At 42.5% G+C, this 12,198-nt stretch overlaps 1 protein-coding gene across 5 annotated transcripts in view; it reads left to right on the top strand.

The window, feature by feature from the left end:
- The window catches only part of LOC139413931 (transcription factor A, mitochondrial-like), a 37,335-nt gene that overhangs the window by 13,341 nt on the left and 11,796 nt on the right, over positions 1-12,198 (top strand). For all 5 annotated transcript variants that reach the window (XM_071161807.1, XM_071161833.1, XM_071161818.1 and 2 more), the window contains 3 exons: positions 574-723; positions 2,196-2,291; positions 2,659-2,715. In XM_071161807.1, the coding sequence (XP_071017908.1) occupies positions 574-723; positions 2,196-2,291; positions 2,659-2,715 (303 nt within the window). The remainder of the gene's footprint in view (positions 1-573; positions 724-2,195; positions 2,292-2,658; positions 2,716-12,198) is intronic.

Here is a 12,198-nt window from a genome sequence, read left to right as displayed (position 1 = left end):
TGACACCTTGGACAGCATGGCCTCCCCCAGACCCTGACACCTTGGACAGCAGGGCCCCCCAGACCCTGACACCTTGGACAGCAAGTCCCCTCCCAGACCCTGACACCTTGGACAGCAAGCCCCCTCCCAGACCCTGACACCTTGACAGCAAGCCACCCCCCATACCCTGACACCTTGGACAGCATGGCCCCCCACCCCAGACCCTGACACCTTGGACAGCATGGCCCCCCCCCAGACCCTGACACCTTGGACAGCATGCCTCCCCCAGACCCTGACACCTTGGACAGCAAGGCCCCCCCCAGACCCTGACACCTTGGGCAGCAAGCCCCCCCCCAGACCCTGACACCTTGGACAGCAAGGTGTAGTAGTCCATGTTTGCACCTTCCATCAGAGAAGACGACAGACTGTCATGCGTCTACTTCCTACCAGCATGGATGTACTTGACAGTATTTAAATAACTGAAAATAGGCTGTTTGACTTATGGCCTACCTGAAATTGACATATCAGCGTTGTCGTACTGTGGACAGACTTGTGTGGTTGATTAACTAAATACATGTTGACTTTCCCCCACAGCCTTTTCAACAGGCGTCAGTGGTTGCCAGGGAACAGTTTAAGGTGGACATGCAGAGGTACCAGTCCCAGCTCACACCTGCACAGGCTGCTGCTCTGAAACAGGAGAGGAGACAGAGGCTGGCCAAGAGGAAAGCCATCAGGAGGAAGAGGGTGAGTGTAGCTCATTGATCTTCATAGTAGAGGTCGACCGATTAATCAGAATGGCAGATTAATTAGGGCCAATTTCAAGTTTTCATAACAATCGGAAATCGGTATTTTTGGGGACCGATTTGGCCGAATTTTTACATTTTATTTTAATTGATTTTTTACACCTTTATTTTATATTTATTTAACTAGGCAAGTCAGTTAAGAACACATTCTTATTTTCAATGAGGAACTGCCTCGTTCAGGGGTAGAACGACAGATTTTTACCTTGTCAGCTCGGGGATCCAATCTTTCAACCTTACAGTTAACTAGTCCAATGCAATAACGACCTGCCTCTCATTGCACTCCACAAGGAGCCTGCCTGTTACGCAAATGCAGTAAGCCAAGGTAAGTTGCTAGCTAGCATTAAACTTCTCTTATAAAAACAATCAATCAATCATAATCACTAGTTAACTACACATGGTTGATGATATTACTAGATATTATCTAGCGTGTCCTGCGTTGCATATAATCTGACTGAGTATACAAGTATCTAAGTATCTGCCTGAGCGGTGGTAGGCAGAAGCAGGTGCATAAACATTCATTCAAACAGCACTTTCTTTGCGTTTTGCCAGCAGCTCCTCGTTGTGCATCAAGCATTGCGCTGGTTATGACTTCAAGCCTATCAACTCCCGAGATGAGGCTGGTGTAACCGAAGTGAAATGGCTAGCTAGTTAGTGCGCGCTAATAGCGTTTCAAACGTCACTCGCTCTGAGCCTTGTAGTGGTTGTTCCCCTTGCTCTGCATGGGTAAGGCTGCTTTGAGGGTGGCTGTTGTCGTTGTGTTGCTGGTTCGAGCCCAGGGAGGAGCGAGGAGAGGGACGGAAGCTATACTGTTACACTGAAAATACTAAAGTGCCTATAAGAACATCCAATAGTCAAAGGTTAATGAAATACAAATGGTATAGAGGGAAATAGTCCTATAATAACTACAACCTAAAACTTCTTGCCTAGGAATATTGAAGACTCATGTTAAAAGGAACCACCAGCTTTCATATGTTCTCATGTTCTGAGCAAGGAACTTAAACGTTAGCTTTCTTACATAGCACATATTGCACTTTTACTTTCTTCTCCAACACTTTGTTTTTGCATTATTTAAGCCAAATTGAACATGTTTCATTATTTATTTGAGGCTAAATTGATTTGATGTATTATATTAAGTTCAAATAAGTGTTCATTCAGTATTGTTGTAATTGTTATTATTATCGACTTTTTTGGTCCTCCAATAATCGGTATCGGCGTTGAAAAATCATAATCGGTCGACCTCTACTTCATAGTGATGTGCTGTGCGCCGTGGACACTATTTGGCATGACAGGCCCCTCCAAGTGAATGAAATGGCATACTACTAAGGCCTTGTGATAGTATTAGTAGTGGTGTGTTCTGATGTTGTGCCACTGAAATGTTCCTGGTGACTCGTCTGACTTGACTTCCACTTTTAGGAGTTGAACAGTCTTGGCAAACCCAAACGTCCCCGGTCGTCCTTTAACATCTTCATGGCAGAACACTTTGAGGAGTCCAGGGGGACGACCACACAGGTTGGTACTGAGGAGGGGGGGGGCATGCAGGTTGGTACTGAGGAGTCCAGAGGGGGGGGTGGCACTCAGGTTGGTACTGAGGAGTCCAGAGGGGGGGACCACTCAGGTTGGTACTGAGGAGGGGGGGGGGCATGCAGGTTGGTACTGAGGAGTCCAGAGGGAGGTGGGGGGGAACCACGCAGGTTGGTATCAGTGTCCAGTAATCAAATACTTTTTCATGAGTTCTATGAGTTCTAAGTCTATGTGATGAAAATATAATATTTTTTAACACATTACATTGTACCAGCGTTAAAGAGATGGTTAATATGTAATCTAAATGTAACGGTATAACACGCACCTGTTAATGCTGTCACCTTTTTCCCCTCAGGGCAAGATGAAGATGCTGCGGGAGGACTGGACCAAACTGTCAACCTCACAGAAACAAGTAGGTGGAATGAAGTGTTTGATACAGTGCATTCGTTATGTTTCATTAAGGATCTCTCTGTACTTTCCTCCGTTCATCTTTGCCTTGATCATGACTGCTGCCACCACCATGCTTCACCGTAGTGATGGTGCCAGGTTTCCTCCAAACGTGATGCTGCCACCACCATGCTTCACCGTAGTGATGGTGCCAGGTTTCCTCCAGATGTGATGCTGCCACCACCATGCTTCACCGTAGTGATGGTGCCACGTTTCCTCCAGACGTGATGCTGCCACCACCATGCTTCACCGTCGTGATGGTGCCAGGTTTCCTCCAGATGTGATGCTGCCACCACCATGCTTCACCGTAGTGATGGTGCCAGGTTTCCTCCAGACGTGATGCTGCCACCACCATGCTTCACCGTAGTGATGGTGCCAGATTTCCTCCAGATGTGACTCTTGGCATTGGGGCCAAAGAGTTCAATCTTGGTTTCATCAGACTGGAGACATGTTTGTTTCTCATGGTCTGAGAGTCATTTAGGTTCCTTTTTGCAAGCTCCAAGTGGGCTGTCACGTGCCTTTTACTGAGGAGTGGCTTCCGTCTGGCCACTCTACCATAAATGCCTGATTGGTGGAGTGCTGCAGATATGGTTGTCCTTCTGGAAGGTTCTCCCATCTCCACAGAGGAACTCTGGAACTCTGTCAGAGAGACCATCAGGTTCTTTGTCACCTCCCTGACCAAGGCCATTCTCCCCCGATTGCTCAGTTTGGCCGGGCGGCCAGCTCTAGGAAGAGTCTTGGTGGTTCCAAGCTTCTTCCATTTAAGAATGATGGAGGCCACTGTGTTCTTGGGGACCTTCAATGCTGCAGAATTGTTTTGGTACCTTTCCCCAGATCTGTGCATCGACACAATCCTGTCTCTGAGCTCTACGGACAATTCCTTCGACCTCATGGCTTGGTTTTTGCATTGACATGCAGTGTCAACTGTGGGGATATATAGACAGGTGTGCCTTTCCAAATCACGTCCAATCAATTTAATTTACCACAGGTAGACTCTAACAATGGATGGAAACAGGAGGCACCTGAGCTCAATTTTGAGTCTCATATTTGGTATTTCTGTTTTTTATTTGTAGTACATTAGAAAAAATGTAAACCTGTTTTCACTTTCATTATGGGGTATTGTGTATAGATTGAGGAAAACAAATATCTAATCCATTTTAGAATAAAGCTGTAACGTAACAAAATGTGGAAAAAGTCAAGGAGTCTGAACACTTTCCGAATGCACTGTAGATTGTGTTATATACCTGTGGTGGTGTAGATGTAGTTATATACCTGTGGTGGTGGTGTAGATGTAGTTATATACCTGTGGTGGTGGTGTAGATGTAGTTATATACCTGTGGTGGTGTAGATGTAGTTATATACATATGGTGGTGGTGTAGATGTAGTTATATACCTGTGTAGATGTAGTTATATACCTGTGGTGGTGTAGATGTAGTTATATACCTGTGGTGGTGGTGTAGATGTAGTTATATACATATGGTGGTGGTGTAGATGTAGTTATATACCTGTGTAGATGTAGTTATATACCTGTGGTGGTATAGATGTAGTTATATACATATGGTGGTGGTGTAGATGTAGTTATATACCTGTGGTGGTGTAGATGTAGTTATATACCTGTGGTGGTGTAGATGTAGTTATATACCTGTGGTGGTGTAGATGTAGTTATATACCTGTGGTGGTGTAGATGTAGTTATATACATATGGTGGTGGTGTAGATGTAGTTATATACCTGTGTAGATGTAGTTATATACCTGTGGTGGTATAGATGTAGTTATATACATATGGTGGTGGTGTAGATGTAGTTATATACCTGTGGTGGTATAGATGTAGTTACAGTGCCTTGCGAAAGTATTCGGCCCCCTTGAACTTTGCGACCTTTTGCCTCATTTCAGGCTTCAAACATAAAGATATAAAACTGTATTTTTTTTGTGAAGAATCAACAACAAGTGGGACACAATCATGAAGTGGAACGACATTTATTGGATATTTCAAACTTTTTTAACAAATCAAAAACTGAAAAATTGGGAGTGCAAAATTATTCAGCCCCCTTAAGTTAATACTTTGTAGCGCCACCTTTTGCTGCGATTACAGCTGTAAGTCGCTTGGGGTATGTCTCTATCAGTTTTGCACATCGAGAGACTGAAATTTTTTCCCATTCCTCCTTGCAAAACAGCTCGAGCTCAGTGAGGTTGGATGGAGAGCATTTGTGAACAGCAGTTTTCAGTTCTTTCCACAGATTCTCGATTGGATTCAGGTCTGGACTTTGACTTGGCCATTCTAACACCTGGATATGTTTATTTTTGAACCATTCCATTGTAGATTTTGCTTTATGTTTTGGATCATTGTCTTGTTGGAAGACAAATCTCCGTGCCGGTCTCAGGTCTTTTGCAGACTCCATCAGGTTTTCTTCCAGAATGGTCCTGTATTTGTCTCCATTCATCTTCCCATCAATTTTAACCATCTTCCCTGTCCCTGCTGAAGAAAAGCAGGCCCAAACCATGATGCTGCCACCACCATGTTTGACAGTGGGGATGGTGTGTTCAGCTGTGTTGCTTTTACGCCAAACATAACGTTTTGCATTGTTGCCAAAAAAGTTAAATTTTGGTTTCATCTGACCAGAGCACCTTCTTCCACATGTTTGGTGTGTCTCCCAGGTGGCTTGTGGCAAACTTTAAACTACACTTTTTATGGATATCTTTAAGAAATGGCTTTCTTCTTGCCACTCTTCCATAAAGGCCAGATTTGTGCAATATACGACTGATTGTTGTCCTATGGACAGAGTCTCCCACCTCAGCTGTAGATCTCTGCAGTTCATCCAGAGTGATCATGGGCCTCTTGGCTGCATCTCTGATCAGTCTTCTCCTTGTATGAGCTGAAAGTTTAGAGGGACGGCCAGGTCTTGGTAGATTTGCAGTGGTCTGATACTCCTTCCATTTCAATATTATCGCTTGCACAGTGCTCCTTGGGATGTTTAAAGCTTGGGAAATCTTTTTGTATCCAAATCCGGCTTTAAACTTCTTCACAACAGTATCTCGGACCTGCCTGGTGTGTTCCTTGTTCTTCATGATGCTCTCTGCGCTTTTAACGGACCTCTGAGACTATCACAGTGCAGGTGCATTTATACGGAGACTTGATTACACACAGGTGGATTGTATTTATCATCATTAGTCATTTAGGTCAACATTGGATCATTCAGAGATCCTCACTGAACTTCTGGAGAGAGTTTGCTGCACTGAAAGTAAAGGGGCTGAATAATTTTGCACGCCCAATTTTTCAGTTTTTGATTTGTTAAAAAAGTTTGAAATATCCAATAAATGTCTTTCCACTTCATGATTGTGTCCCACTTGTTGTTGATTCTTCACAAAAAAATACAGTTTTATATCTTTATGTTTGAAGCCTGAAATGTGGCAAAAGGTCGCAAAGTTCAAGGGGGCCGAATACTTTCGCAAGGCACTGTACACATGGTGATGGTAGATATATACACATAGTGATGGTAGATGTAGATATATACACATGGTGATGGTAGATGTAGATATATACACATGGTGATGGTAGATATATACACATAGTGATGGTAGATGTAGATATATACACATGGTGATGGTAGATGTAGATATATACACATGGTGATGGTAGATATATACACATAGTGATGGTAGATGTAGATATATACACATGGTGATGGTAGATATATACACATGGTGATGGTAGATGTAGATATATACACATGGTGATGGTAGATGTAGATGTAGTTATATACATGTGGTGGTGGTGTTTAGTTATATACATGTAGATATATACACATGGTGATGGTAGATGTAGATGTAGTATAGATGTAGATATATACACATGGTGATGGTATAGATGTAGTTATATACATGTAGTTATATACATATGGTGGTGGTGGTATAGATGTAGTTATATACCTGTGGTGGTATAGATGTAGTTATATACATATGATGGTATAGATGTAGTTATATACCTGTGGTGGTATAGATGTAGTTATATACCTGTGGTGGTATAGATGTAGTTATATACATATGGTGGTGGTATAGATGTAGTTATATACATGTAGATATATACACATGGTGATGGTAGATATATACACATGGTGATGGTAGATGTAGATATATACACATGGTGATGGTAGATATATACACATGGTGATGGTAGATGTAGATATATACACATGGTGATGGTAGATGTAGATATATACACATGGTGGTGGTAGATGTAGATATATACACATGGTGATGGTAGATGTAGATATATACACATGGTGATGGTAGATGTAGATATATACACATGGTGGTGGTAGATGTAGATATATACACATGGTGATGGTAGATGTAGATATATACACATGGTGATGGTAGATGTAGATATATACACATGGTGATGGTAGATGTAGATATATACACATGGTGATGGTAGATGTAGATATATACACATGGTGATGGTAGATGTAGATATATACACATGGTGATGGTAGATGTAGATCTATACACATGGTGATGGTAGATGTAGATATATTCATATGGTGGTGGTAGATGTAGATATATTCATATGGTGGTGGTAGATGTAGATATATACACATGGTGATGGTATAGATGTAGATATATACACATGGTGATGGTAGATGTAGATATATACACATGGTGATGGTAGATGTAGATGTAGATATATACACATGGTGATGGTAGATGTAGATATATGCACATGGTGATGGTATAGATGTAGATATATGCACATGGTGATGGTATAGATGTAGATATATGCACATGGTGATGGTATAGATGTAGATATATGCACATAGTGATGGTATAGATGTAGATATATACACATGGTGATGGTATAGATGTAGATATATACACATGGTGATGGTAGATGTAGATCTATACACATGGTGATGGTAGATGTAGATATATACACATGGTGATGGTAGATGTAGATATATGCACATGGTGATGGTAGATGTAGATCTATACACATGGTGATGGTAGATGTAGATATATACACATGGTGATGGTAGATGTAGATATATATACATGGTGATGGTAGATATATACACATGGTGATGGTAGATGTAGATATATATACATGGTGATGGTAGATATATACACATGGTGATGGTAGATGTAGATCTATACACATGGTGATGGTAGATGTAGATCTATACACATGGTGATGGTAGATGTAGATATATACACATGGTGATGGTAGATGTAGATATATACACATGGTGATGGTAGATGTAGATATATACACATGGTGGTGGTAGATGTAGATATATACACATGGTGATGGTAGATATATACACATGGTGATGGTAGATGTAGATATATACACATGGTGATGGTAGATGTAGATATATACACATGGTGGTGGTAGATGTAGATATATACACATGGTGATGGTAGATGTAGATCTATACACATGGTGATGGTAGATGTAGATATATGCACATGGTGATGGTAGATGTAGATATATACACATGGTGATGGTAGATGTAGATATATACACATGGTGATGGTAGATGTAGATATATACACATGGTGATGGTAGATATATACACATGGTGATGGTAGATGTAGATATATACACATGGTGATGGTAGATGTAGATATATACACATGGTGATGGTAGATGTAGATATATACACATGGTGGTGGTAGATGTAGATATATACACATGGTGATGGTAGATATATACACATGGTGATGGTAGATATATACACATGGTGATGGTAGATGTAGATATATACACATGGTGGTGGTAGATGTAGATATATACACATGGTGATGGTATAGATGTAGATATATACACATGGTGATGGTAGATATATACACATGGTGATGGTAGATGTAGATATATACACATGGTGATGGTATAGATGTAGATATATACACATGGTGATGGTATAGATGTAGATATATACACATGGTGATGGTATAGATGTAGATATATACACATGGTGATGGTAGATGTAGATCTATACACATGGTGATGGTAGATGTAGATATATGCACATGGTGATGGTAGATGTAGATATATACACATGGTGATGGTAGATGTAGATATATACACATGGTGATGGTAGATGTAGATATATGCACATGGTGATGGTAGATGTAGATATATACACATGGTGATGGTAGATGTAGATATATATACACATGGTGATGGTAGATGTAGTTATATACTTATGATGGTGTAGATGTAATTAGTGATGCCTTTCACCCCTCCCCTCTTCAATGAACTGAATTGACCTTCAAAGATTCTCTCCTATTCGCACCACATCAAAAGAAAAGATAGTTGGAAAGAGGAGATGGATGTATCCAGTATAATAGATGGACTAAGTTAGCTAGAGATTATATGACTTTGTTTTGCTAACACTCCCATTCTGGGTAAAGTATATCTGCATTAAAATAAAGTTGGTAAAACATCTGGTAAAAATGTGTTATTTTGACAGTTATTTTACTTCATCCAAAACCGTCAATGTCACGGTTACCCACGGTTACCCACGGTTACCCACGGTGACCCAATTACAGTCACAGCCCTAGCTGTGTTTCAGGTGTACAGTGGGCTCCCAAATTACTGGCACAGCCCTAGCTGTGTTTCAGGTGTACAGTGGGCTCCCAAATTACTGGCACAGCCCTAGCTGTGTTTCAGGTGTACAGTGGGCTCCCAAATTACTGTCACAGCCCTAGCTGTGTTTCAGGTGTACAGTGGGCTCCCAAATTACTGTCACAGCCCTAGCTGTGTTTCAGGTGTACAGTGGGCTCCCAAATTACTGGCACAGCCCTAGCTGTGTTTCAGGTGTACAGTGGGCTCCCAAATTACTGTCACAGCCCTAGCTGTGTTTCAGGTGTACAGTGGGCTCCCAAATTACTGGCACAGCCCTAGCTGTGTTTCAGGTGTACAGTGGGCTCCCAAATTACTGTCACAGCCCTAGCTGTGTTTCAGGTGTACAGTGGGCTCCCAAATTACTGTCACAGCCCTAGCTGTGTTTCAGGTGTACAGTGGGCTCCCAAATTACTGGCACAGCCCTAGCTGTGTTTCAGGTGTACAGTGGGCTCCCAAATTACTGGCACAGCCCTAGCTGTGTTTCAGGTGTACAGTGGGCTCCCAAATTACTGTCACAGCCCTAGCTGTGTTTCAGGTGTACAGTGGGCTCCCAAATTACTGTCACAGCCCTAGCTGTGTTTCAGGTGTACAGTGGGCTCCCAAATTACTGGCACAGCCCTAGCTGTGTTTCAGGTGTACAGTGGGCTCCCAAATTACTGGCACAGCCCTAGCTGTGTTTCAGGTGTACAGTGGGCTCCCAAATTACTGTCACAGCCCTAGCTGTGTTTCAGGTGTACAGTGGGCTCCCAAATTACTGTCACAGCCCTAGCTGTGTTTCAGGTGTACAGTGGGCTCCCAAATTACTGGCAGCCCTGACTTGCAGTGCCCAAACATTTCTTCAAAAAAATATAAGCAATATAATTATATAGAGAGATTCAAAATACCAACATGTGAGATACTGTACTTTATTCATGTTTCAATGGAACCCACCAATCATACAATTATTTAATACAAAATAAATGTAACTAAAATCAAGGTTTCATAATTATTGGCACTCCTCATTTAGTACTTAGTACAACGACCTCTGGCAAGGACAACAGCGTGGAGTCTTTTCCTGTAATGTTTGACAAGGTTTAGGAACACATCTGGAGGGATGTTGGACCATTCCTCTATGCAGATCATTTCAAGATCCTTCACATTCTTGGGTTTACGCTCGTCAACTGCCCTCTTCCACTCAGCCCAAAAGGTTTTCCATTGGATTGAGGTCAGGTGACTGAGATGGCCATGGCAGCACATTGATTTTGTTGCCACAAAATTTTCTTGTTGGAAAGTCCACCTACTGCCAAGTTCCAGCCTTCTGGCAGAGGCAACCGGATTGTCAGCCAAAATTGCCTGATACTTGGTGGAATTCATTACGCCATCAATCTGAACCAGTGCCACTGGACCTCTGGAATTAAAACGGCCCCAAAACATCACTGACCCACCACCATATTTCACCGTGGGTATGAGGTGCCTCTCCTTGTATGCATCTCTGTTTCACCGTGGGTATGAGGTGCCTCTCCTTGTATGCATCTCTTTCACCGTGGGTATGAGGTGCCTCTCCTTGTATGCATCTCTGTTTCACCGTGGGTATGAGGTGCCTCTCCTTGTATGCATCTCTGTTTCACCGTGGGTATGAATGAGGTGCCTCTCCTTGTATGCATCTCTGTTTCACCATGGGTATGAGGTGCCTCTCCTTGTATGCATCTCTGTTTCACCGTGGGTATGAGGTGCCTCTCCTTGTTGCATCTCTGTTTCACCGTGGGTATGAGGTGCCTCTCCTGGTGCCTCTCTCTGTTTCCACGCCAAACATGCCAATGCTGTATCTGACCAAACGTTCAATTTTGGACCCATCGGACTAGAGCACCTTCTTCCAGTCATAATTTAAATTACGTTTGGCTCCAAGCGCTTGCGTCTGTGTCTTGATGTCAGAAAGGGCTTTCTTCTGGCAACTCTTCCAAAGAGCCTGTGGTTGTCTGTTGGAGCTTTTTGATACCTGGTGACCTGGTGACCTCAAGACGCCACCAAGGCCTGCAATTCTTCCACAGTGAATCTTGGGGATTTTGTTGCTTCTCTCACCATCCTCCTCCCATTCCTGGGGGGCGGGGGGGGGGGGTCTTCTACCTGTGAGGTTTTCAACTGTTCCATATCTTTTATAATTTTTAATAATTGCTCTGACAGTGCTCAGTGGTATATTCAATCGTTTGTGGATCTTCTTGTAGCCATTACCAGATTTATGAAGGTCTACGACCATCTGTCTCTTTTGAACTGCCAGTTATTTTGTTTTCTTCATGGTGTTGGATGACAAAGGGATATCGCATGCGTGTTACCTCATTTTGATACCCTAGTGAAACTGGAAGTGATGTAATGGCTCAATTAAGTTCCTTAAGACTTAAATAATTGTGAAACCTTGATTTGGAGGACATACATTTTTAATTACTAGGCTAACTGACTCTGTGATGTTGTTTCAGGTCTACATGACTAACTGACTCTGTGTGCTCTGCAGGTCTACATGACTAACTGACTCTGTGCTCTGCAGGTCTACATGACTAACTCACTCTGTGTGCTCTGCAGGTCTACATGACTAACTCACTCTGTGTGCTCTGCAGGTCTACATGACTAACTGACTCTGTGTGCTCTGCAGGTCTACATGACTAACTGACTCTGTGTGCTCTGCAGGTCTACATGACTAACTGACTCTGTGTGCTCTGCAGGTCTACATGACTAACTGACTCTGTGTGCTCTGCAGGTCTACATGACTAACTGACTCTGTGTGCTCTGCAGGTCTACATGACTAACTGACTGTGTGCTCTGCAGGTCTACATGACTAACTGACTCTGTG

Source organism: Oncorhynchus clarkii, chromosome 1 (genome assembly GCF_045791955.1).
Source record: "Oncorhynchus clarkii lewisi isolate Uvic-CL-2024 chromosome 1, UVic_Ocla_1.0, whole genome shotgun sequence".
Lineage (NCBI taxonomy): Eukaryota > Metazoa > Chordata > Actinopteri > Salmoniformes > Salmonidae > Oncorhynchus > Oncorhynchus clarkii.
Note: the sequence above shows the minus strand (reverse complement) of the source record. Positions and strands in the feature narration are given on the sequence as shown.